This window comes from Lonchura striata, chromosome 1 (genome assembly GCF_046129695.1).
Source record: "Lonchura striata isolate bLonStr1 chromosome 1, bLonStr1.mat, whole genome shotgun sequence".
In the NCBI taxonomy this organism is placed as follows: domain Eukaryota; kingdom Metazoa; phylum Chordata; class Aves; order Passeriformes; family Estrildidae; genus Lonchura; species Lonchura striata.
In genome coordinates, this window is record NC_134603.1 from 90843658 (window position 1) to 90871143 (window position 27486).

The 27486-nt window shown below is 38.0% G+C and overlaps 1 protein-coding gene across 10 annotated transcripts in view; it reads right to left on the minus strand.

Annotated features, from left to right (window-relative positions):
- The window catches only part of PHACTR1 (phosphatase and actin regulator 1), a 299599-nt gene that overhangs the window by 70101 nt on the left and 202012 nt on the right, over positions 1-27486 (minus strand). For all 10 annotated transcript variants that reach the window (XM_021536498.3, XM_021536496.3, XM_021536503.3 and 7 more), the window contains one exon: positions 4615-4695. In XM_021536498.3, coding sequence (XP_021392173.1) covers positions 4615-4695 — 81 coding nt within the window. The remainder of the gene's footprint in view (positions 1-4614; positions 4696-27486) is intronic.

Sequence of the window (27486 nt, forward strand, 5' to 3'; positions counted from 1 at the left end):
TAAGTGTGCTATGTACTTTTCAAGGTATATTAGCATGATTTAAAAAACAGCATTTGAATTACCCATGAAGACTTACGATTGCAAAAAAAGTAAAATGTAAGATAAAATTTTGGCTTTTACCTTTTGTCTAATACTAAAGCATGGCATCTTTCTGTTCTGTCAGTGTAACCTTTTTTAATCTTACATCTGAATATCTTTAATCTTGATTTAGAGTCTAAAGCTTGTCCTTAGATTTGAATGAAATCATCAGACATGGGACAGTATCATGACTGAAATATACACCCTAAATCAGGTATTGCTTAAAGAAGAGCTACATGGAGGGTTGCTCAAGTACAGCAAACAGATCAAAGATGTGGAAAAAACAATTTGTCTGAGCAGTGTGAATTAATCCTGCATCAGTGATATGCTTGACAACCAGATACAAATGGCAAATTACTTATTATTTTCAAAGTATTAAAGCTATTCCAGTTGGCTGATATACAAATGAAAAGAATCCCAGTAATGCAATTATTACATATACATGGATGAACTTATCTGTTTTCAGGAACTGGCTAGGAGTTTAAAGTTAACTTTGCACAGCGATAACATATGTAATCTTTTGTTCTCAGTGTTCTCAGACTTGCAAAATCCTTTCCTGTTTTTACAGTGTCTGGTGCTACTTAGTGGAAAATGACTCTCCCTAAGTCCACGACCTTTAATAACAGCTGAGTGTGAAACTGAGGGAGTAGCTTGACCTCTGCAGCAAGAGAGCACATCAAAGTTGATTTTCTCTTACTCAGGAGACTCTGCACACCTGAAGTCACTGAAGAAACAGGACCTCAGAGGAAACTCTCTTATACAGAGGACTCTGCCCAGACACTTTGATTCACTTCAGCATGTGAAAACAACAGCATAGGATGAAGGCCCAGAGATACATAGATGATGTCTACAAAACCTGTGGCTCCTAATCATGTTTGTAGTCCTGAACACACCTGCAATTTCCACTCTCAGGTACTTCTGAAACATTGTCTGGTGTGAAGTAGCCCACAATGCATCACATTGACTGACACAAACCAGACCTGTTGTGTTCCCCCTCTTGTAGTTCTGCCTACCCTCTCACTGTGTCTTTTACTCTGAACTACTTTGGACTATGCAACTTTTTTGCATATCTGAAAAGTGCCATGCTCTCACATTCCTTCTACAGAAGACTGGATATGGAAGTCAAAATAGACAAGTTGAAATCCTAGGTTAATTTTTGGACTGGGTTATCCCCTTCAATACTTGTCTGTCTCAAGTAGACTCAAGCAGTCCAAGCAAGAAATTCTTGATGAAAAAAGCTGGGAGGAGCAGAGTAAAATTCATTGTCATTCTCTGCCATGATCCCAAGGGTGGGGAATGGAGAATTGAGTGTTCTTGCATGTGGTCAAGACCTGACCCTGGAAGTGTTTCCTAGCCTTGGTGGCTACCTTAGAACAAGAGCTGGGATCCTGCACAACTTCAGCCCCTAAGCCAACCTCTGATTTTGTGGGATCCCATGGAGTTTGAGACAGGCTTCTTCTGGAGGAGTTCAAAACTTTTCAATTTCACTGCAGCACAACTGGCTCTCCAGTGGTTGCCATGCCTTCCTGCTGCTTTACCAAAACCACTTTTTCAAGTTTGTCCTAACATACTGTCACAAAATCTCCTTTAGTGCATAAGTGCAACTTGTCCAAATCCTGTAAGGACTTAGGCTATCTGAAATTTAAGTCTAAATCCATCATTTTAATTAGAAAGAGCATATTATAATACGAGAATATAAAAGATGAAGACTGCCCATGTTTCCTTGAAAAACCACTGCACCATTGCCTTTGGAGTAAGTAACTGGTACACACTCATATTCAGAGATTTCCCACTACATGCAATCTTGTCTACATTCAGAAAGAAGAGGGATCAAAATACTACAGGAGATTTAGTTCTTTGATAAGCAGCATGAATCAGTGGGCAATTCTAATGACAGATGTTTTTAGGATGGTTACACGTCCATGTGGAAATCAAGGTCTGTACCTATGTGTAGGAGCGATGGCAAAAATATGAGTTCTTCTAAATATTGAGGAATATTCTGTGATGCAGGTGGAAGAAGTGTTTTTAACCTCTCAGGACTATCTGCCCACAAACCATAAGAACAGCAGGAGCTTCATCAGATACTTCTTCAACTTACTATTTACCAAAAGTATAGAGTATTTTAAAAAATTATAGCCTTTGCCTACATTTTCAGAATAGTCAAGTCACAGAGCCCTGGAAATGGAAGATAACAGAAACTGATTCTGTCAGGAGTTTGGCCCTTAGCAAGGAAAAAGCTCTCTGCATTTCAGTCAGGAGCAGCTTCACGTAACTAATTTAAATGTGGGGGTCACTGAAATGGTAACAGCATTTCTTGTTTTCCAAATATAGCAGCTGGACTTCATGACCCTCCTGTGTGTGACTACTGTTACTTTCTGCACTCCGATAATTTTCACCTGCTGGGTGACACAAAGTCCTCTGAAAAGCCAGCAAATCCTGAAGCAAACAGGTCAGAGCATCACTTTAAACAGCAGGCAAACAAACCAGCTAATTATGCTTTTCTTCAATGTAGAAGATATGACAAAACCAACACTAAGCACAAGAAAAATTATTGTTCTTGGGTCATTCTGCCTACACTGTTTCCTTTGATCAGTATGGGTTTTTAAAGAAATAAAAAGACAAAATTACTTACAGGCCTGCTTTGCCCACCTCTTAGGAAAGGGAGATAAAAAGATTTACACCTACTGTCTCTGTGCAAGATGCCTCTTGGCATGAAAGGTGCTACCACAATCTAAAGGATTCTGCTAGGAAATGCTAAAGGTCTGTTGTTTTCTTGAAGGATTAGAGATTACCTAACAGGAATTAATTACAAAGAAAATGTAACTTCCACTTAAGGTTGTTAATAAAATAAAACCTTCAATAGAATTACTCTCAGATTATTACACCACTGAAGGAAATAATGATTTTGCTCTACACATCTTGCCTTGTTCATATCCTTGTATTATCATAGTTGTTTGAGTACTGCTGCTGTTCTTGTGTATTACCACTTTATTCTCTGCCCTACCTCCTTTTCATATCAGTTTTGTTAAGGTGATAAATTGCTATAAGGAGGAATTAGTTTATTTCTTTCAAATACCTACAGATAAGTTAGAATCTACTTCACAAGATGACACAGAAGCTTAAAACCGACATCATTATTTGATCGATAGAAAAAATTGTAGTGCTTTGGTAGCAATACAAGGGGAATCTCCCCAAGTTTCAACACGGAAGGCAGAGTCAGATGTCACAGAAAAGATTTTTCCTGGGGAGGCCTTTAGGTTTTTGTAGGGATGGTTCAGAGGGTGGCTATATGTGGGATATGAAGCAGGGAAGAAGGAGGTCACACCTGGGAGAGAGGCGTGACTGAAGGCTGCTGTCTGAGCTGGCTGAAGCACTGATCATCTGGCAACCTGGACCACGCCTCACTGGCTGTGGGTCTGATCTGAGTCACACTACAAAATGTGGACAGCACAAAGCAATAAGAAGGGCAAACCTATTGACAGGACTTGTTTTTACTCTCAAGTTGCATCTAGGATGGTTGCATCTAGCTGGTCATAGTGAGAGAACACTACAACACATAACTGGTAGAAACTGTAAAATTTAAAGCACATTTTTGCTGCTGTTTGTTTTTAAGTTTAAAAAATTAGCAGCCTTGGTTAGGAAATTTTTTATTTTCTAATAAGCTAGAGTAAAAAGTAGGTAGCAGATTTAAATGCTCCTGAATTTATGAAGTAGGCTATACTTCTAGTATCTGTGAAAACTTCTAATTTCTATTGATTTCTACCAGATTTTGTACTGCTATTGTAAAAAACCTTTAGACTTCAAATTAACGAGCTTTAAAGCATATGAATAAGTTCTATTGTGATTAAGAAGTAACCTTATTATGTCTTTATATAATTTGTTGAATTAATTGCCTTAGTAATTGACAAGGGAAGCAGCAAAACAAATGGAAGATGCACTCAATGACTGACATATATGTAACAGATGTCAACTATGTATTGTATTACCGGTGTAAAACAATGATGTTTGTAAAACAATGGCATTTTGCATAAACAAGACATTACAAACTCAACAAATTAATTATCCTGAACAAGGAATTATTAGCTCTTCTGAACTGTTTCAAGGGAAAGTACATTGTTCTGTGCTCATCAGGATACAAACCCTTTAAATGTTTCCCGTTTTCCACAACAGTTAATCCCAAAGTGACACAACCAGACAATGGCAACATACACAGGCACAAACCCACTAAATTTCTCCACAGTCTAGATGCTTTGCTCCTTTGCAGTCAGTGACTACTGCCTATTGCTCTGATTTTTATTTCTATTGCTTTATATTTCTGATTAGTTTTCATGTTTATTTGCTAATTAACTACCACATATATCCAACAAAGAGGGCTAGACCATGGCAAAGTCAAGAGAAGTGTTTAGAGATCTTATTTTGCACAGTCTTGCAATTCAGAATTCTCTATTCCCAGTTCCTAGGGTTACAATTATGTAATGTCTGGCCATAAAGCTATATGGGATATCAATTTACTGTTGTGAAAAGAAGAACACTTACCTTTATCAAAAATTTCTTTCAGCACTCCTCGTTTTATAAGCTCCTCTCTGCTTTGCCTCATTGACATTTTTCTTTCCAAAGCTGTAAGCAAAAGATGAGGGTCAATGTAAATAGAAAAGATGGGAAATTATTGTTTTAAAGGGTCCTATGCCTTTAAAGGTATTTAAAAAAATGCTCTTTCTCTTCTTCAAGTCAGTGGCAGTTTAGCATCTTGAAATAAAGGCTACTGGTAGTCCAGAGAATCTGTCTGCTACTGTAGTGTGGCTGTTATTGACAGAAATGGTGGTAGACTGACTGATTTGAGGGCATGTCTGTATACCCATTGCTTGATTTTGACACATAATCCAAACATTTCTGATTTCTGTGGAGAATTGGAGACAGCAAAGGGAGAAAAAGGAAATCATTGCAGAAGCTGGAGAGGGAAAGGTAAGAAAGAAGGCAACACAAATGCTCAAACCAAGGAAAGATGCGGCCACACAACATGGCCAAGGACTGTGTCCAGGCTGTGGAAGAGAATAAAAGCTAAGGCTTCTTTGCCACGTGTTCCAGTGAGGGCAGATGAAGGTGTTTGGGACAGTACAAAAAATAAGCTGTTTAATAGAGCCTTCTCTTCCTTAGAGGAGTATTTTCCCCTAAAGAGATGTAAAGGAGGGAAACTCCAAGAGAGCCACTGCAATTTACACCATATCTGAACAGCTCAACTTCTGCATTGGCTGCTTGGAGACCGTGGCCACTGAGGCAGCAAAATGACAGATAGAAAATACATGTTTCTTCAGTGCAGTAGTAATTAAACCAATGTCCAATTAACCAAAACACCACAAAGGACACACACAGAGGCAAAGAGCTGAAAGCCAGCAAACCAGGGGCTCAAGAAGTGATGTGAAGGAGTGGCTGTGACTGAACCTGCTCTGTGAGAAACAAGCCTGTGCCTGCCAAAAAAGAGGCACAGTCAAGGGCAAATGGCTTCTGCCATATGCTCCTCTATCAGACCCAGCACTGATGCACGCACACACAAATGAACTGGGACTTAGCATCCTCAGCCAGCCCAAGGCAGATTTAAAGCAAAAGAGGCTTGGAAACCCCCTCTTCTCCCCAGAAAACAGGAGGGTGCAACCTTTCTTGGTACTGCTGTGTGTTGACTGTTCCCACAGGGACCCATATATTTGGTGAATTAGCTATGCTTATACCAGTAACACGGTGCTCACTGCAACTTATTTGCTGCCAGATACTTAGGACTCAGTATGAACACCAGCTCTGCTTTATTCTTCTATGTAGAATAGACTTCCCTGTTCTTAAAATCAGTTTTGAGTGTGTATTCTTCGGGACAAAGATGATCAATATGTACAGTCAGAAGCTAATTAAAAAGCCTGGTCTCCCCAGGGAGAGGCATGCTCTCTGAACTTCAGTGTGGATCAGAATTAAGGGCAGGTCCCTTTGGTGAAGCACAAGACCCCATACCCATGAGCCAGCCCCATGGTGCAGTTTGATTTTGGAAGTTGTTAACATAACAGCCACAGCATTTTCCAGAGTGCTTTACACCCATTTGAAGAAGCACTTTAGGCACCTCAACTGGCTTGCAATGAAACACTGATTTGTAAGTTTCTAATATGCTTTTGAAAAGAAAGGCTCAATGATAAAACTCTGGAGTCAAACTGCTGACTCCCCAACCTGCCTTTTCCCTGTGCTGAAAAAGTCTTGTTCTGGTACAGCATTTAAAACTTTTTCCTCTTCCTCCTTAAGAATAGCTGCTCTCAGACCTTCCAAGAAAAGCCAGAACAAGCTGAAACGAATTCCTGAGCCTTCTCCCACCAAAGAAATTGTTAAAACTCTGAGTTTAAAGATCAATTTGGTGGCACCCAACACCTTTTCCAATAGGTTTCAAAAAGTGTAATTTTCTATTAGAATAAGCAGCAAACTGAACTTGCTCTTCAGTGGGAAACCAAGATAGGTGAATCAGCAGCAAAGCAGCAGGTTCTGCATATAGCCAGCAACACTGCCCACAGAACAAAGACAAAGGCAAATTCAATTTCTGTACTTGATCACAGATAGCCGAGTAACAGATCCAATTTTGCGCACAAATTCACCTGGGTGCTCCGTCTCACCCTCCTTCCCAGTCAAGAGCTGATTATGCAAGGTAGCAGCATTATGACCAACTTCATGGCTAGGGGGTCCCACCCCATTATCATAGTACTGGTGTGAAACACAGTTTCATACCAGTTTCTTACTGGTAAGAAACACAGTAATTTTGCAGAATGGAAAATAAGGCTTTTGGGGAATCAGGTACTAAAAAGGGCCAGCAGGACATTTAGAAGAAGTGTAGGAGAGTCTCTTCCAAACCAGTTGCTGAGGAAGACCCTCCAGCAGTGACTAAGACTTCTCAAAGTATTAGACTATTTTTGCAGTTGCAGAATGTCAAAGATAGAATATATATATTTGGAAGACTGTATATGAATAAATTTCTCAGATACACCTTATTGTAATCTGCTTGTGTTCAAGAATGAAAAAACTCACAATCCTCGAGCTGAAGCTCAGACAAAACCAATTTTTTCAGTTTCTAAATCCTTTCTAAGTAGGTACAGGACTTATAGTATTAATTATTTTCCTACTAAGCCAGTTTAATTAATAAGATATTTAGAGGAAGGGCATTCTGGGCTAAGAGCAGCACTGAATGATAACAGATGTTATATTAAAACTGTGGAACATGCTGCCTTTCTTCAATACAAATCTTCCTCCCAAACAAGCGTCATACATTTAACTGCATAACCTGCTATGCTATTGCTGATCAGATGGGAAAAAAAAAAAGCATTTAGACATAGAACTCATTAGGGTCTAACATCCTGAACAATGAAATGCTTTACTTGGTCTGGATTTCTCTGGCTAAGATTGCCAGTTCTTTTATGACGGATTTTCTTTTCAAGCAGAAAGCTGGTACAAAATTAATTCATTCACTCTCCACTGAGAAGGAATCCATTCACAGCAGAGGATAAATGTAAACCTTTGAATTAATCCTTGATTCATGAGAACCGTGTAAATTCTGTGATGGGAAAAAATGAATTATAATTAATATTTAGGAAAAGATGTATTACTTCATTAGTGATTTTCCTTGGTGATTAACCTAATTTTTTTTTCATTTATACAACCTTCCAGGAGATTAGAAATAAGCATTAAGCCCTCTTTATGGGATCTACTTTTGCCAGAAACTAGTTACTGTAACACATTAATCCATTCTACAAGAAACTCTCAGTTACTAGTTTATAGAAATGTGTATTTTATGGTAGAAGCATACAGATTTTACCAGTGTGCTCTGCAGCACGCTGTTTCTTTTATGCTTTGATGAAGAAACAGTGGGAAATATTTTTATCAATATTTCTGAGCTGGTATTTTTGAACTTGTCCCTCAGGAGCAGCCCCCCTCTGCTGTTCAAGCAGAGTTTTTCTTTGTGGCAGACCCATTAAGATGAGTAAAGCCTTGACAGGGTCAGGAGAAGTTCCTGCCTGTCCATTCTGGAAATCAAGCAGAGTTTTGTCTTTATTCCTTTAACAGGCTGCTGTGCCCCGTGGTGGCAGTGATTAGGGTTAGGGTTAGGGTTAGGTGGCAGTGGTTGTGGGCTGCTCCCCCAGCTGAGAAGGCGAAGCTCTGTGCTGCCTCTGAGCCAAGCGCTTCTGCTGCTCCATTAACCAGCCAAAGAGGCGTTTGTGCAGTCACGACACACAACCTCTCCGTCCTCCCATCCTTCCCTCCAAGACTAAAACATCTTAGATTAACTACTCCAACCTGCATCTGTATGAGACAATAATAAATTAATATTAAATATTACTATACAAGATAATAATAAAGTGTCCTCCTTTGCAGCAATTGTCATGTTGCTGCTTAACCAAGGGTGGACTAAATAAACAAGTCCTGCCCTTTTCATCTGATAACTGAAACTAAATCCCCGTCTGTGCTGGCCAGTTGGATCTTAACCTTGCTTTTTTTCTGAGGCTGTCCTTGGCTTTTGTTTCATAAAGCATTGGGGGATGCTTTGCTTGAATTCTTCCTTTCAAAGGCCCCTATTATTTTAATTATGATATTAGAAAGCAAAGGTTGTTATAGTATGAAGCTGAGAGCAAAAGCTTTCTGGTGCATCAATTATAGGAATCTGCTTTGCTAATAATTCAGATCTGAATAATTAGAAACAAGCAAACCAATTGCTTTTCACAATGTTTAGATAAACAACCATCACAGTTTTCTTTGGATTTATAAAGCAGATGAGATTTTCAAATGTGATGGATTATGTATTAAAAAATGTTGCATCATCTTGAAATTTTCCCAACTGTGTAGAGTTTCTTGGCAATCAAATGGACCAGGATTCAGCTGACACAAATTTTTATGGTGTGGGTTTCTGCCTCTGAGTTGGCCTCCTTATATATTAAGAGCAAGTCTTGGGCATTATTAACCTCAGACTACTGTAAGAATCTAAACAAGATTCAACTGCAGCTTGGAAGTGCCTGTTAGGCTTCACTTACTGTAAAGGAAGCTAAGGGTGAGTAGCTGAGATAAAGACACATAAAAATAGGGCTGAATATACTTCTGAAATCAAAATTGACCGAAGAGAGTAGTTATAAGAAAAGATATGCTGCTATAGATGCAAGTCTTAGACATCACTGAGGAAAATGTAGATGTGTCAGCTCACAGAGAGCTCCATTAATTTTGGGGTTGTTTTAATAGCTGTAGCATGACACTCAGCACTGCTGCTGTGGGCTTGGGGTATGACAAATACCAAAACATAGCTGGGTTGAAAAAACTGTATTGCTCTGCTCATTGATAAATATGAATTTTGCTTAGCTTCAAACATGCATAGGTCTCTTGAAGCCTGAGGAAAGTAAAAATATTCCAACACGTTTCTGAATCTCTGAGATTTAAAATTCCTCACAGAAGTTTTGAGCATCTCTAATATCAAGCTAGGTTTTCCTGCAACAGTACCAACTACAAAACCTAATTCAGACAGATTACTACTTAGAAAAGATTGGGAGCCTCTTTTTGCCTGTGTGTCTGCCCAACAGACACAACATTCCTTGTTGTTACTGTAGCCTAGCACTCCCATTCTATGAAATAAAGTAAGTGAACATTTGAAGAAGAAAAATAGGCTGGTATAAAAGATTAAGCTTGATTTTGAAAAGTGTATTGAAGTACCTCTCCAAATCAGCTGACCAAATAAATCACTTGTGAATCACTTGGAAAACTTCTGTGGTATGTGCTATGAGACAAACTAATAACACAGAAAAACTCCAGAGCATTGATGCCACACTAAAGAGTAATTAAAACATTCTTCAAGCAAACCTGGATCATCACTACAGAAGTGGAAAAGTGAGGTACAGACAAACTGCAGCAACTTGGCATGTCACCTGCTACATCAGTAGCAAAGCATTAACAGCACCTGTTCTGTGACCATGGGCCAACACTCTAGGTTAGGAAATGACCCTTCTACACTTATGATTTGCTACTGTAATCAAGGCAAACAAAATAACAGGAAAAAGAGGCAAAAATAAAATTAACATTTCCCTCCCACCTAATTAATTTAATTTTATTTCATTTCCAGTCTTGAAAGTACAACTGGATTTATTTTAGATTGTGACTGTGTAAAAGCATAGAGAAGATGATGTGAGGGTGTCTTGCTTCCACTCAAATTCAGACCAACTCAAGACAATGGTCCATTTCCAGTTAGAAGCACTGGACCGGGAGCATGATAAATCTTCATTTGTGACAGGTAAGCCTTTGAAATAACAAAATAAAAATATACACATTCCTTTGAGAGTGCAGGATCAAATCTAAAATTCCTGGTTACACATTGGAAATGTTTAGGAGGTGTAACAGTTGGCACACCTGATAACTACAGATAAAAATTCAATCTTCTCTTCCTTACTTATTGAGCCAGAAGGTAAAACTGGGGAAGAAGTGAAAGCAGCCTTAAGAAAACACTAGACTTGTACTGACCATTACTACATGTAAACTGCCAGAGGACAGACTGGGGAGGAAAGTGGATGCAAAGTCAAATCTGCAAATACAGAACTGCAGAAGCTAATCAAAATACTGCAAACCATAGTAAGTGAGATCACAATACAGTAACACAACTCTGAAAAAGAGCATACAACCAGAAATTCAGCAAACACAAGGGAAGGCAAAGAAATTATATCTGAACAACTCTGCCACAATAGTTCTTAAATTTTTCTGAACCAAAAAAATCGGAAACCTAATCCAAGAACAGATGGACCATATTTTTTCATTCAGAAAGACTTAAAAAAAATCAGTCAAAGAAGGTGTCTTCCTAAGGAAAGAACTACACTTCAAGTTAGATCTAAAGAAACTCAACATAATGGATTTCACAGGCCAAGCTGAGCAAGCCTGGCAGAAGATGAATGCATGAAAACAGGAGATAAAACAAGAAATCTTGATGAACATAACAAAAGCTGTGTGTTTGAAAAAAAACCAAACCACAAAACCCTAAGAAAGAAGGCTTGAAAAGAAAACAAAATTGTAGACACCTTAAGAAAAATGTTATCCTCAGCTGCCCAGCTAATAAAGAGCAAAACAGAACTCCACGGTGTCAGTGAACTGTGATAATCTATCAAAAGGATTTTTGAAAGACTCACATTTTTATACATTTTATACATAACTGCTTTTCTAGTCAAACTTGAGAAGTTAGGGGGAAATTCAGAAAGAAGATCAGAATATTGAAAAAATGAAGAAAATACGTTTCTTCTGTTCTTCCCTCTGAAATGCTGCACAGTGTTTTCATGAGTTCCTAGGCAGTACTAGGTCAAGAACTGGAAAGCTGAGCCAATAACAGGTATTGCTTTCCACAGCTTAATGAAAAAAGAGATTCTGTATCTTAATTAAAGAAATGTGCAGCAAGGCAACATAGCATAACTTAATGTATACCTGCTCTGCAAATACAATGTGAGTGCATAGTGGAATGCCATAACCTGTCACTCATAGACTTCTTAATTTAGGCATCAAAAACAGTAGTGAAGGGGTGGTACTGACTTATTAGAAGGCTTTCATTCAAGCAAGAAACCTGACAGGCTAGAACAGCCCCTGCTTACGTCCATAATTCTACCAGCATCCTATGTAGCTATAGCTGTGTTAAAGCTAAATTGACTGTAGTGATTGCCACCACAGTTCTTACTGCAATGAGGTTATCTCCTAAGCACCAGCAAAATACAGCAACTTATGGTAGGAGATCCATTTACATTTTCACAAATGATGGTTTCCCCTACAGGCTTCTGTATGACAACATGCAGAGGTTGTAGTATCAAAGAAAAATTAAGAATATGGGTTCTATATTTCAAACCTTTGCAAATGGACAAGATGAGTGATGCTGTCTGACAAAAATGTGTGGCAACATCAGAAGTGGCTGTACATCCCAAGGAATGGCTGCTTTTTATAAGTGACTCAACTTGCTTTAGGTACCTTGCAGTCTCAGATTCTTGTATGTACAACAGACAAAAACTATGCTAGAAGTAAGTGGGTGACGAGCTGGGTGGGATATCTGCAAGGTGTTTCCTTTACCCTGAGAACGGTGGTTCTCAGAATGATGATACTGCAGAAGGGATCTGCAGTGCCATCTGTAACAGCAGAAATCTCTATTTGCAATATTCTGCAGCATAATAGTTCAAGGGACCTTCCTCAAAGCAAAAAACACAGTGGGCATTGCTTCAATAAGATAATGACTCCTGTGACACTCTTGAGAGCTCTCCATGACAGAGTTTACACATGGCATATAACTACCAGGGCAAGCTGCTGCTTTTGGATTTGCTCCTCATCAGACAACACTTGCAGATGGCAAAATACAGAGCACAGTTTACATAAGGAAGTCTAGCAGATGTCAGGAAACTGGATTTTCCAGGGTAACTTTTAAAGATGAAGGGGTCAGCTTTTCTGGGATGGAAAAATGGGGGAAAATTTAGAGATAAAATCGAAACAGTGGCAGGCTGATGATAGGATGGCAGAAATAATGCTTGGACAGACCACCTGGAGATGACAACCAAGCTACTGGCCAGTATTTGGTCCCCTCATTTGCCAGCTGGGAGGTTCACCTTGCTGACAGAAAAGAGACCTGTGTTCAGTAAGACAAGCAGCACAACTCTGAGTAGTTTTACAGCTTGAGTTCACCTTACAGCTGTAACTTTACCAACATATATTGCCTGGTATCCACTTCCAGACAGATATGTAAATCCAGTGTTTTACTCTGTAACAACATCCTATTTTGGCTACAATGAAAAAGCCTGCTCTGGTGGATGCTCCTATTTCACCAGAAAGGGATTTGAGATAATTTAAAATATATTCACACATGACTTAAACACTGTTGAAGTAAATTACAGTTTTCCACTTACACTGGAATGATTAGTACACTGTAGCCTCCCAAACTGACTGCAAAATATATGGGGACTTGTTTATCTTTGTCCACATGTACCCTTACTAAAAATAAATACAAAGCACAGCTTGTGACTAAGAAATACCTACTTAAATCTGAAGTTGGCTTAGCACTATTTTGAGAGAGATGTTATGAATATTCCATATACTTCTCAGAAACCATCACTACTGTTGTACACCCAGAAAATCTTGACTAAGCACACACAAATTAAAAATGCATTTGTTATTGAAATGAACTGGCATCAGCCGTTCAACACAGACCTCTGTTAGGAGCCAAACAGGAAATCATTCATTTAATGCTTGATTATAGGAATGACTGAATCACAAAGCAACCAACACTTCCTCCAAAATAAGAAGATTCTTGAATTGCAGCTGTCACGCCATCCAGCAATTATATTTGGATAATATTTCCAGCTTGTGCAATGGCACTAGCTGTCTGGTACATAATGCTGAAAAAAACCCAAAGTGTCTTTAACACCAGTGTCTTATCTCCCAAAATAGTGCAGTCTGCTTTTTGGCTTGGTAGCAGATAACAGTTCAAGCTACAGTAAAGGCCCACCATGCAATTTCAGCATGTTTTACACATTCTGAGCCTTGGTCTGACTTTCTTTTGCTTCTTTGGGGTGAAAAAATAACATTCCGAGATGGAGAGAAACTTTCCATTATACATGGCAGTCCTCTGGAATCAAGAGACTGAAAAGTGACCATATTTTGATTTCAGTTACAGTAACATGAATGCATAACAGCTTCATGACAATTTGGCATGCACCATCCTGCTTTTAATATGAATTATTCCATTATTTTAATGGGAGATATTTTTTTAAAGCCATCAATGATGATATTGTTTTATACTCCTCTCCAGCAAATGTTGAAATTACCTGAGAAAAAAAAGGCTTTTTTTCCCTCTTATTTTACCTTAATGCTTTTTGTGTGTATGTGCAAAAACATAGTTCTGATGCTTGTCTGGGATGGGGAGACAGAAATGAAGATACGAAACATAATTAGATAGTAACAGTTTTGACCGGAAGTACTGGTATAAGAAGCAAATTTAAAAAATAATAGGTAGGAAGGACAGAGAAGTGAAGGAGATATGATTAATACTCTGGACATTTCTTACAGTGTAATCACATTATAAATATAGATAATATTGTCAGTCTCATATCTAGTATTCCAGTGAAAGAGTCCCTGCTTTCTAGAACCTAATACAGTTTTTCTATTTATTTGGTAGAAAACCAAACAGAAAATTGGTAGAATCATAGATGATCTAACATTATAAGCAATGGTACTGAAGGATAAAGGCCAAGGGTAAACAAATAAAATATTTTTCACAGCAGTGCTAATCCCGAAGAGCTTCAGCAGAATTGTGAAGTGAAACTCTTCTTTACAAGGAGCTGTGGAAGTCTTTATAAGTGAAGTATCACTTGGAGGACTTTTAGAAGAAATCAATAAAATGGAGAGCAGCAAACTGCCAAGACAAGACAGTTTTCTTCCTTGAGTTCCTCAGGAAATCAAATATGAACACAGTAAGTGTGACATGTAAGCTAGGTAAGATAGAAAACTGAGAGATGGCAAATAGAAGGTTGCTATTCTTTAGAGTCTGAACGTTTTCTGGGAATTACAGATCAGTAAGCCTTGTTCCCATCTACCAGTCTAGGAACAGTTATATAGAATAAAGATAGAAATTGGAGACCTGGAATAGAAAAGAGATGAGAGAAGAATCATCCTGGGTTTGAAATCAACGAATGAAGACACTTGTTCCAAGTTGGTGTCTTTAGAGTTCCCTAACTCCTAAGTTCAGGTCATTGGAAGAATTAAAATTGAATTAGATAATTAGAGGTGATTATACTCTAGTGGAATAACAACATGTAGAAATCAAAAAGGAATACCCTGTATATAAACAGAGGGATGTAGCACTAGCTGCTGTCTTCTTCACAAAAACATAGTTAAAAAATGTTAACCACAGGAAAATGACAAAATTTGCTGACTGCAGACAAAACTAAAGCTGACTGCAAAGAGCTACAAGAATTCTTACTATACTAATTGATGTGTGACAAAATTCAACATTGATAAGAGCAAAAAAGACATTCAGGAAAAAGCAGCGCTAAGTCTACACACTTAACAGCTATATTAGTCATTCCGACTCAGATCATAGTGCTTGGAAACTCTGCAGAGAATTATCTGAAAATATCATCCTAATACTTGGGGCAGTAAAAAAAGGCAAACAGAAATCTGAAATTACTAGCAAATAGATATAGTCCCTTTGTGCTAGTGTAATAGTCTACAGCTAACACAAGTTTGGGTACCCATCTCCAAAGCAATACATCAGAACTAAAAAAGTTACGAAAAAATGAAAAAAGAATGACTAAAGGGATGGGGTTTGAAGAGAAATAAAGAATAACAGCAGAACTTCTTTTTTTTTTTTTTTGGTCATCTGTTCTTTTACAGCAAGGTCCTGGTTCCCCTGATATTCACAAAAACACACGGTAACTGTCATCTAGGCTGTGCACTGTGTAAACCAGACCGTTCCCTCAGAGGAGAATCAAGGCACAAAGCAGGACAGACAATATCAGTACACGTATTCTACATGTCCTCTGCTGGGAGCTACACCACACAGGGCTTCCTTGGCCTGCCATAGCCCTTCAAAGAATCCCCACAGCCCTGTCATGCTTCCAGACCCAGAGATGAGAGGAAACCCATGGCACAAGGGTTTTTGCCCTCTGAATGCTGGAGGCGGCCTTTGGCAGCGCTGAGCTCCTGCTCTCTGCAGTGTGGTCAGGACCCGTTGCTCCAGGTGGGGACCATTACCAGCACAGAGAGATGCAGCACCTGCCCCACACTGCAGCAAGCACTGCTACAGCAAGGACAGAAACCACCAGGGAACACAACACAGGTCTGCCAGACCGTGAACAGTCATTGACTCATTCACAAAATGCCAAAGATAGATGGCACCCAACAAAATGGTCAGGGTGCAACTGGAAAAACAGGTGCTTATTGTGCACAATGTCTTTTTTCATTGTGGAATTGTCTGCATGAGATATACATTAAAGCTAAATTTGGTTCCAACAACACAAAGGATAAATCCATATGGTTTGATTTGGATGCAGCTTTTAGCTTATGAATTTCTGAGTGCTGCAATCTGATTTCTTAAGTCAGGAGTAAGATAAATAGTTTCTTACCTTACTTCTTGCATGTAACACAAACGTTGAGTACAAGAAAAGATACTGGACTACCACGGACCTTGGTTTGATCTACTTTGTCTGCCCTGGAGCATATTTATTTTTAAAACATGTGTTTAATGAATCAGGAGAAAACACCCTTGATCCCAACACACAAAACTAGACCATTAGCTAATTGTCAGGAAATGTGCAAAGGCAGCTGATTTGCCTTTGAAAGAAACTTGATTTTTATCTCCTTATCATGCATGTCAGGGGATTTTTCTTGCATGATTAAATCAGACCTGTTAAGTAATACAGAGTTCAACACTGACATCTAAAATTAAGAAAATTGATTCACGTTTCATGGCCTGTGTAGTGCTGGTTGCAAAAGTAGCTTATTAGTTAGTGTGGCATCCAGGCTTAGAACCCTTTTTCAACACAGGCTTCAGGAATTTTCACTCATTAATTTCAGAGAATACTAAGACTTCTTTTACTTTGTTTCTTTCTGTTCTAAGAAGTATAAGAGTATGTGCTGTATTTCATGTTGGACAAATGTTAATTACTATTAATCGTTTTTTGGCAATACAGTATGTTAAGTGACAGTGGCATGTGAACCTGAAATCTGAAATTCTGCCCAGTGTTGGGTTGTGACCTGACTGTAGATGGTTTTTAACAGAATAAAGTCAACTTGTTCTGCAGATTTTGACAAATACTTCACAAAAGAACCACAGAGATAATGCAAATCACTGCTCTGTGGCAATTACAAGTTTATTCAAAGATGATACTACCTTGAAATATTTTTCTGAAGATTATAACAATTCTGTTATGTTGTTATAAATACATTTATTAAAATATTATTACTGTAGCTTAATATTTCAGATATAAGTCAGGGGAAAAAATTATTTAGTGGATAACTCTACCTAAATATTCTTCTGTTCCAACTTTATCCTGGCCTTTTTTAACATCAGTAAGATTTGTATGATTTATTTTTGAGAACTTTCACTTATTTCTGTTGCATAATAGCAATAGATGTCAGTCTATTTCTACCATCATAATTAGTTGCTGTGGAGATGGCTGAAATATCATGAATTATTATAATTGCAAATGAGGAATAAGCAGCAGGAAAAGATGACATTGATAATGTGCAAATATTGCAAGGTTCCTTGAAACTAGTTGACAACAAAGTATTTGAATTTGCCATAATAATGAGGAGGCTTACAGAATAAGGGGGTGGTGTACATTTCAGACAAATACACTATGAAGGAACACAACGGTTACATATGATGGCATCTTAAATTTAGCTTAACATTACAGCAAAATTATCATACAACCCACACATCTTCTGATTTTGTTATATATAATTTTGCTGAAGGCCTATAGAAAAGCCATTTGTGGTATTCACCTTTATTACTATGAGGCAAAATCACCACAGCAGTAATCCATAAAATCAGTAGGTGTTATCCTGAACTAATCTTCTTTGGCAGATAAATGAAGGAGAAACAGGTGTTCAAGTATCTGCATGAAAAGCAGTTAGAATTATTCCTTTGACATTGTTCTTTAAAAGGCAGGAATCATACTCTATCTTCCACTGGAGACTAATGAACCTCTCAGAGGGAGAAAGGACTAAGTAGACAAAAATAAAATTCCTGATGTACTTTTTAATAGCAGAAGTCCTTTAGATCATGTTGTCTTTTGTTGCAGGGCCGCCTGGCAGTCCGATCTCACCTCAGAGCTGCATTAAGTGACTGAGTGTAATGATAATACTGCCTTCATACAGATAGTGTGCACTCCCAAAATGACAGCATTATTAAATCTTCACCTTTTCTGCCTCAGTAGCATGAAACAATTGTCCTAAATCGAAAAAAAAAATCCCCAAATGATGTTTTTATGAAGAAACAAATTTAAAAGCTTGATTGAGCTAAATACTGAGTTAAATACTCTCTTTTGTGTTGCTGTTCAGAGCTAAGAAGCACTAAGGGAACGTGAGAAGCAGCTCTCTGTAAAACAGTATTTCTTATTCTTTCTGAGCACGATTGAGTGACTGATATAAAGATTATATCCCCAAGATTTCCATGACATTATTTGGATAGCTTTTTAAACATCAAACCAGTCTCCTGGCAGCTTATGAAGATGATATGGGTTGACCTATAGAAGGTTGGGCTCCAGAATATCAATGTATTTTTACTGATTAAGCAACCAAACACCAACTGGTTTTGTTTATCAACAAAACTCCTCAGTTCAAAGACATTGAAATGGATTCTGTGAGGGTGACAGCATATTTCAATCTGACCCACCCTATGTTCAGAAAGTTCTTCCACTGCTATCTTATCCATCTATTGCACCTTTTCAAGGCACCGTTGCTGATGCAATAGTCTGGTAGTTAGGCTAATTTGATGTGAAAACTCCTGCCTTTTAACTCAGCAGTTAATTAAACAAATAAATATAAAACTGAAAATGCATCTGGTTTGGAAATTTTCTTCTCTGTGTTGGTCAAAATAAAGCTGCCCATCTCCCATCCTTTCACAAAGGATGGGTAGGATGTTCAGTGTCTGCTTTTTACTTCTACATCACAAATAAAACCATAACAAACAGCTGCATAGTGCAGTACTACACATTGATACAACTCTGAGGGATTATCTTAAATATTTTGGACCTCAAATACCCTTTTTTATGTTGTTTGTTAGACCTCAAGGAGGAGTCAGGAAAGTGTGTTTGCTAATCACAGAACTTTAGAATGGTTTGTGTTGGAAGGGACCTTAAAGATCATCTAGTTCCAGCTCCCTTGCCATGGGCAGGGACACCTGTCACTACATCAGGTTACTCAGAGCCCCAGGTACCACTGAAGGAAAAAATTCAGTCAGCATTATATATGCAGTGGAATTGGACATATTTAGAACAGGTTTACTGCCTTGGCAAGGGACAGAAGATAAATAAATAATTATGATTTTATATTCAATGACTCTGCATTTATTTAGTCAATTGATAGATAGGGATATGCCAGCTGGCTTCCCCCATCTCAACATATTATAGTGAGTTCTGACTTTGTTTCAAGAAAAAAAATAAAGGCCTGACTTAGGTAATTAATTACTACAATCACAGAACCAAATCCTGCTCTCATTACCTTTTTAAATCTTAGATGAAATTATTCACTAGAGCTCATGTGCTTACTGCAGATATAAATTGATGCAGCAGGGTGCCCATATTTTTGCATTACTTAATTTACTCTAAACAATAGTGTCAGTTAACAGTTTAAAAAACAATTTAAAGAACAAGAGCCTCTTATTTAAAAAAAAAAATCAGTTGCTTATCCTATTTGAATTTTTTTCTTAGTACATAAAAAGGTCTAAGAAGAGATAGAGGCAATCAATAGTTTCTTACTGTTGTTTTCATTCTATCTCAGAAATCAGCTAAAAAGGTGTTTGTTTACCTCTGTTTTTGTTAATGACCTTTTAAGGGATTGAAATTATATTTGTTGTGTAATGTAACTGGACTTCCTAAATTTGTTCTCTTTCCCCAAAGAGCTTATCACATCTTTATGTGACAGAAGCTATGAAAACCAAACTTTTGCACAGATTGGGTAACATTTTTTGCCACTTTTTTCTGGAGAGGATAAGTTGAACTACTTGGTATAACTGTCTATCCAGAGCAGATAAGAACTGGTAGATTTTATATGCATGAGAAAATGCAAACATAAATACATAATAACCTCCATCTTCCTTGTAAATGTAAGAAAATGGAAACAGAAGTCCTTTTCCCAATGAAAGTCACTTTTACCAAAGATCAGACACCAGAGCTCAAAGGAAAATCTACGATTCATTCGATTTCCCACATTCTTTATAAAGAAGAGGCTTTATTTTTTTCAAGTGACTTTTTGATTATGTTCTGCTCTATCCCTTTCTTTGGGCCTGACATGTTGCAAGAAGAGCAATCACAGTAACATAAGCATTAGGCACAGGCTCTGACAACCAAATCAAACTTTAAAAAAAAAAAAAATCAACTGACACATTAAAATTGCTTTTGGTATTATCTTTCATCAGAAGGACAGTAATACATCCTGAGCCTATATAAACAGATTACTCAGCCACTCCTGAAGTAGCCAGTACTGGGGTGGGAAGCAATAATTGTGATGTGGTAGCAAACACAGCACTGCAACTCTTGAGGGAAGGAGAAAACCCACCATCAGTTGAAATTTCAGGGGCAAAGTATGAATGGGGAAGGCTGAAATAATTGCCCCAGGTGGAACTTGATCTAAAGGCTAAGTTAGTGTTCTTATTTTTGAGGAAATTTCAAAGTTATATACATTGACTCAAGTAGTTCTTGAAGCCTGCCTTCCTCTGAAACATAATCCTCAGGAGAATGATTTTCCTTAGTTCATAGTTTAACTTAGAGAGTACACTGGATCCTCTAGCCAGTCACTAACACTTTCCAGAGCTCTGCAGGTTTCCCTAGAAAGAATGTAAATCCCGAGGGAGAAAGAAACAAGAAGAACCTAGCCTTCACTATGCAGTAAGAGCAAAACCTTTCAGAGAAGCACAGACCCTGCATTGCAATATCCCTGTGCTGAAGTAGGAGACCACGCTCCTCCTCCCTATGGCTTGGACCTGAACCAAACCAGTCCAGGACTGGACATGTACACTGGTAGTGGCTGCAAAGGGAGTCTTTACTTTCATGATGTGCAAAGGTAAGTGCACAGAACAGGTACCAAAAGTTGGGAGAAAAGAAGGACCAGAGCTTTAAGAGCTTTCTAAAATAAAAGTTGTATATGAATTTTGATGGAGAAAAGAGATGAAGAAAGCCTGTCTGGTGAAATCTTGATTATTTATGAATTTGCCCTTGACAGAATCCATCAGCTTACCATGCTTGGAAAGCAAACGTCTTGATAATGCAAGAAAGATTTCCAAGCTTTTCCCAAAGTGTGTGTGTAGGAAAATATGATAAGAGTCCAGCTTTCTAGAAACTATGAATAAATAAATATATAAATATGGGAATTTTCCTTCTGGCCAATTTTGCTAATAGACTATTCTGCTTTGCATACTGCTGTAGTCCTTTAAAGGTATCCTCATATTCACATGCAACCTTGTACTGTTGCTTTACTCAAAGTGAGTAATGAAGAGCACCAGCCAATGGAGTTCATTGGCTGTGGACTGATTTTTTATAGGAGGAACATGAGTCTGCTTATATTTCAGGGTGCAAAATGAATATGAAAGAGTTGCTCATTAACTTAGTGACAAAGGTATGTCATAGGACCAGCCTTTCCTATACCACCAACACTGGCAGACTTTTAACCACACTTCCCAGAGTGGATAAGTGATGTTTTTCACAGTATCACTATAGTTATTATAGCTCTTAAAAAAATTAGAATTATTTCAACATTTTGCTGAAGAATAGTTCATCAAGCCAGTTTTTATGAATAAAATAAAATAAATACTTCCTTTAAACTGTAAAATCTTGAAGCTTTGGAACCTGACAAAAGGATGAGTCTGTCTTAAAGGTGGATTGTAGCCAAAGAAATTTTAAAATCCCTGGTGAGCTATGGTTTTCTTAGCAGGAAGACCACAACCAAGAAGAATCAAGAAGGTATTCAGGAAGGCGTTCCTTTCTCATTCTTTGATTCTTTTCCTCTCCTTCAGTTCCTGAAAATATGCAGTAACTACATACAGGATGACTGGAAAAGAGGGAAGGAAATTGCCTTACCAGGCTGATAAAAGTAGTTGTTTATTATCCTTCTTAAATCTGGGTTTGAGTACTCATTTTATTTTTTCCCCAGACTCCCTAGTTTTTGTAAAGTTCCATGGGGTTGTTTTACTGGACTCATAAATTACAGCACAACCCAGTTCTCTTACTCTGTAAGGTGCTGTACTATAATTAATAAATCATTTGAATTTCAACAGCAGCTTCTGTCATGGAAGATCAAAGAGCCCAAATATTAGAGTAGTGTGTTAACATCCTCTCTCTCACATACGATTCCTATGGGAAATCTAAGGCAAACTCCACATCTGTGCTTGATCCACAGAGGAAGCTCCCTCACCACTCTTCAGCAGCTAATGCCACAGGATGGAGAAGCCTGCCCATCTACCCCATAGGTCTTCTAGGATGGAGATCATTGCTCTCTGCCCCATAGATCTTGTAGCAATAAGTACCAGGATGACAACACAGTAAGTCTGCCACCCACAAATGCCTCTGTTCCTTAGAAAGTGGGAATACAGCTTGTATTTTTACTACTACTGCCAGCTGATAATCTGAGTTGTGACTCCCATAATTTCCTGTGGAGGAAGGAAAGACTTGGACTGGTGGAGTGGTTGCCATCACTATCTGATCGCTTTGTTGGTTGGATCCATAAAGCTGGCCAATAATTAAAAAAAAAAAAGCCTACATCTCCAACTAAACTAATTTAATACACACCCCAGAAAGTATGGGTTTGCAGGAGTTACTATTTTGAACTGAAAGCCCTGTTTCGCTTGAAATTAATTGAACTTGGGTAAGTAAAAATATCAGGCTCACTCTGAAAATATTACAAGTGCCATCTCCAAATGTACACATAAACCACAAATCTTGCTGGGAAAACTCAAACTTTTTTTTTCACATGAGTACTCATTTAAGGGAGGAAAATAAGCCTTTAGCCTTAATAAGTTCTGTTGCAGCTAGTTGAAAACTATCATCTTCCCTACAGACTTTAACATTTGTGATGACTTTGCTTTCTCCAGTAGAATTTAAATGAGGAAGAGATAGCTTCAATATAAATAAATAAAAAGTTTAAAATGTCTAAGAAGCTCTTATCATCAAAGAGTTGATTTAAGAAATACCATAGCAAGCCTCTTTTTAATTAGAAATATTAACCTTTCTGCTTGGAAATAAGCAAGCATATTACAGTGATACCGTCAGACAGGTTTGTGATGAGAGGTTCACTTAAGAGGAACCCAGTTTAAATGAGACGAGAGATAAGGTATTGTCATAATATGAATTGCTTCCTTTAAGATTACATTGCCTTCACCTAACATTTTTATTTAAAAAGGCCCTATCACGTATCCCTGTCTGAGTATGAATGCTCAGGGCAAGTGCTCCCGCAGTGTAATTTACTATTGAATTTAAGGAACCAAATAATGGCAGATTTTATTAGTCCAGCAGAACAACCTTTAGACGGGTTTAGTTAGCTGAACCCTGTTCATCAAGGACATTTTGTAAAGTGGTAGAAGGTCAAACTCCTTAAAGGCAACTTCCTTTCACTGGGAAGAAAGCACTGATTATTTCCCTGTCTGTAGCACTGTTATTGGGGTGGTTAACAGAAACAGTCGGAAGCATTATAACCATGTTCAACTGGACCAGGATCCAAATCCACAAAGACAAAAATAACTAAGCCCAGCTTTCATCTAATATCACCTATGATTTTTTTCACTTAGAAACAGCACATCCTGCTGACTATTAGCTACAGGTCCTTGCCTTGCTTTAGTACCTATTAGAAAAAATACTTGAAACATATTATAAACTTAAACCCATGCTATCTTAAATAAATTTATAATTATTCTTTCTGATAGAATGAAGCCACACAATTCACATCAACACAACTGTTGCAATCCCTTTCTATATTGAAATAAAATAATTCAGGAAAACAGAATGTTTTGAAATCCAGAGAGAATGTTTCCCAAAATTCTTAACAAAACATCTCTGGAATAAAGTAATTTTTCATTTTTTTCTGTGGATTTTGAGGAAAACAGGATAAGCTAGGGATGAAAGGGGGTAGCCACTTACAAAGCTACTTTAGAGGCAATGTGTACTTTTATGAGACTGTACATACATGTGAGACCCTCCCCCCCCCGTCCGTCTTGGTACACTTTCCTGAAAAAATCTGTCTTTAAAATGTGACAAATAGCTAAGCAAGCATTACATAAAAAGATGTTGGCAGACTGCTTTTCTTTTTCCCTGTAAACTTTTGCCACATAATATTAAATACAATTATAAAGCATTCTACAGATTAAATGTTAAAGAGGTCTAATGCTCCATCTCTTACTTCTGGCAATGAAGAGTTTAATCTAATTAAAGCCTTGAGCTGAATGTGTCTGCTGGTTCTAATCCTCAGCAATTTTATTGTTAGGTTATGCAATCCTAATTAAAGATAATTTTAAACAACAGGAAATTTTAATGAGAGAAAAATATACACAGTGTCCTTGTGGGTCTGTTTAAGAATTTTTTTAAGGTTTATTTTTAGCCAATAGTTTTCCATAGATAAGATACAACTACACTCCCTCAGAGAAATCTCATTTTAATATTTGCTACTGTAGTTCTGTCACTACAGTCTGAATGCAGTCTGAATGCTACTTCCTAAAATCAAGACTTCAGTGCTGTTAAGTGCATTAAAATACAGTGATATAACACAGAGCCTCTGCTTCTTGATTCTAGAGTTCAACTTAAAAGGTCTTAATTTTTAAAAAGTATTAAATATCTACAGTCTTATTCTCTGATAAGCCATCTCACAGCTATGAGTGTTGAAAAAAAGTGTTTCAGAAAACCTACATCACAACACTCCAGAGAAAATACGTTTCAGTTTTATTTTTAGGAAGTGAAGAAAAATGTCAAGGAATTTCATTCAAAGCTAGTTCTCAACACCACGCTCTCCCTGTGGGGTGCTGCAGAAACAGTAATTTTGGTAAGAGTGACAGAATTATTGTAACTGTCAGGGAAACACTTTAGTCCCCTACAGATGCCTTAGGGCACTCAGGAAGACCTAGCTGTTTGCCTGTAATGATCTAAGACCACAGACAGAACAGAACCAGAGGAAATGAAACAGGAGATGTACAATTTTTCTTCCAGTATGCCAACTTTTTATTTATAAACTTCTATTTATAAATTATTTATAAACATTTTTATTTATAAACTAAACAGGAGTTCAAAAAAAAGTATTGACAAAAGTTGAGCTTGATGTTATTATTTGTAAATGACAATCACAGTTGGAGATATGGATCTACCAAAAGAGACTCTGCAGCAGGTCTGCAGGGGATATTTGCCTCGTTTTATTGTCCATTGTAGTGAGTGCATTATTGCCCAGAAAAGTAGCTGCAGGGGCTGTGTCCAGCACTTTGAATTCAAAATATAAGCATCACTGGCCTTAAGGGCATGAAAGTGGTCTAAGAGGACAAAACTGTCCTCTTGAATTCACTTTGTCCTTCTATGGATGCACGACAAAAACTGTCTGCTAAGAGCATGCCTAAAGCAGTCAAGTTTGCTGCTCTCTAAACTTAGCTTGCGTGGAGAATATCATATTCCTATTAGCCTACACCTCTGAGTACTGGGCTCAGCTGTGAGAGAACCAATTCAGGATGTGCCTCCAGGGCACAGGCACAGAGGGATGACCCAGCTGCATGCCCGCATCCAGGCTGGCACTCCCCTGCTGGTTTAATGCCATTGGCAGCACAGGAGTGATGAGGGTTGCAGGCATTCTTGTGGATAAGGAAGGAAAGGGAGGGGAAAACTGCTTGAGAAAGCATGTATACATGAAGAAAACAAGAAAGATCAAGAGCCAAAGGGAAATTCATGGTCCTGTGTGAAATGGTGAAGCAATGTACAGTTAACTTGCTCACTGGCACAATACCCTGTCCAAAACATTATTCTGCTCTAAACTCACATAAAGGTTCCACAAGAAACCTCTAGGCTTGCACAGACTTTAAATGTAATTTTTTTAAGGCCAGTTAGGTTTAATATGAAATGAAGGAAAAGCTTTCTCAGGTTAGATTTAGCAACATGCACATGAATTTTTGTGTACAAATTTCTAATTCTATGATGTCTGCATTAAGGAAGAACACACATCGCTGCCATGCTGTGATGAATAAAGAGCTGAAGAGCTGATGAATAAAGCAACAGAAATAGGTGAGATGCCTACAGTAAATAATTTGTGTGCCTTCCTGGTTCTCTAGTCAGGCAGATAAGAAATCTGAGCTATTAAATGGAAGAATTAAAGCATTTCAAAATATTATTTTTTTACCATGGATTTCTACAAGTAACATCCTTGTAGGTGTTTTGTCACAACCAATGCCAATAATAATAATAATGTTCTTGTTAGAGAAAGGAAAGCCTCAAGTTATAGCAAACACAACATAGCTATTAAAGACTAATATTGTAAAAGAAATGTTCTAATATATTTTTCTTCTTTGAGCTGGTCATCTTCTTTATAACTATGTCTTATTGCCAACCTCAGGATGGGGGAGGCAATTGCCTGGCTTGAATTTGAAATCAAAATAAAATTGGAGGCTAATTCTTGTCAGATGCTAGACAAGAATTGAGTCTAAAAATCTGAATTTGGAAGTCAAGTCTGTTTTATATTGCAAACATATTGAACAGTGGGCTTTATCACAGGTTTTACTTTATCTTTTGTGTCACCTTTTCTGACTACCCGTTTATTAGTCTCTTATGGGAACACAGCAAATAAAAGTTCTCTCTTTGTAAGACAGCAGACAAATGACAACATAGAGGTGGGTTACAGATAATTGTCTGTCTGCATTTAATCACACTACAGCTACTTTAATGATAGAGAACAGACTCCTAAGATAAACAGAATAACTAGGCTGTTATGATAAATCTGTTTGACTTTTCGTATGCCTTACTAATAAAACTAGGCTGGAGGAAGCTAACCAAGGTTTTTGCTGACAGGGGTCCCAGAGTCTGCGTGCTTCTCTTTCTTTCTGTCTAGAGCTCAAGCACTGAATATCGTCATGTCAAATATTTGAGCCTTAATTCATTTTCTATTCATGTTTTGATAAAAATTTTCAGTTAAAAAAAAAATCTCAATTTCAATTAGTTACTAATGGGACCAGGTAGAAATAGCTTTTGATTAAACAGGCATGTTCTTCGTATTTCTTATATCCAGCTGCCTATAGCTAGTTTCTTGGCCAATAATAATTCCATTACAGAGAGGGCCTTGGGCTTTCAAAGACCTTTTCAGTGACTGAGCAACTTGACCATCACTTAAACAGCTTCAACAGAGGCTGCCCAGGTTTTGCCTTTTTGACAGAGGAGGTCACATGGCTATTTTCAGCTCTAGAGCATGCTGAAATCACTAGGTGAAGGCTTACATTAATGTTCAGGGCAGCAAGGCTGAGGATCAAGATTTACTGAACAAGTCCTGAAAGGTTGGAAAGGCTAAGGTGAATGCTGGGGTGAAGGTCTTTCTTTGCAGAGAGGCGTGGTGATCTACAAGCAGACACAGAACATGTCACTGGCAGCAGCAAGTGAGCATTCCCAGGATAACACCCCACTGAACACCACTGTGGCAAAGGCCCTGCCTGCCTCGGGCAGGCTGCACATGTGGAGATCTGCA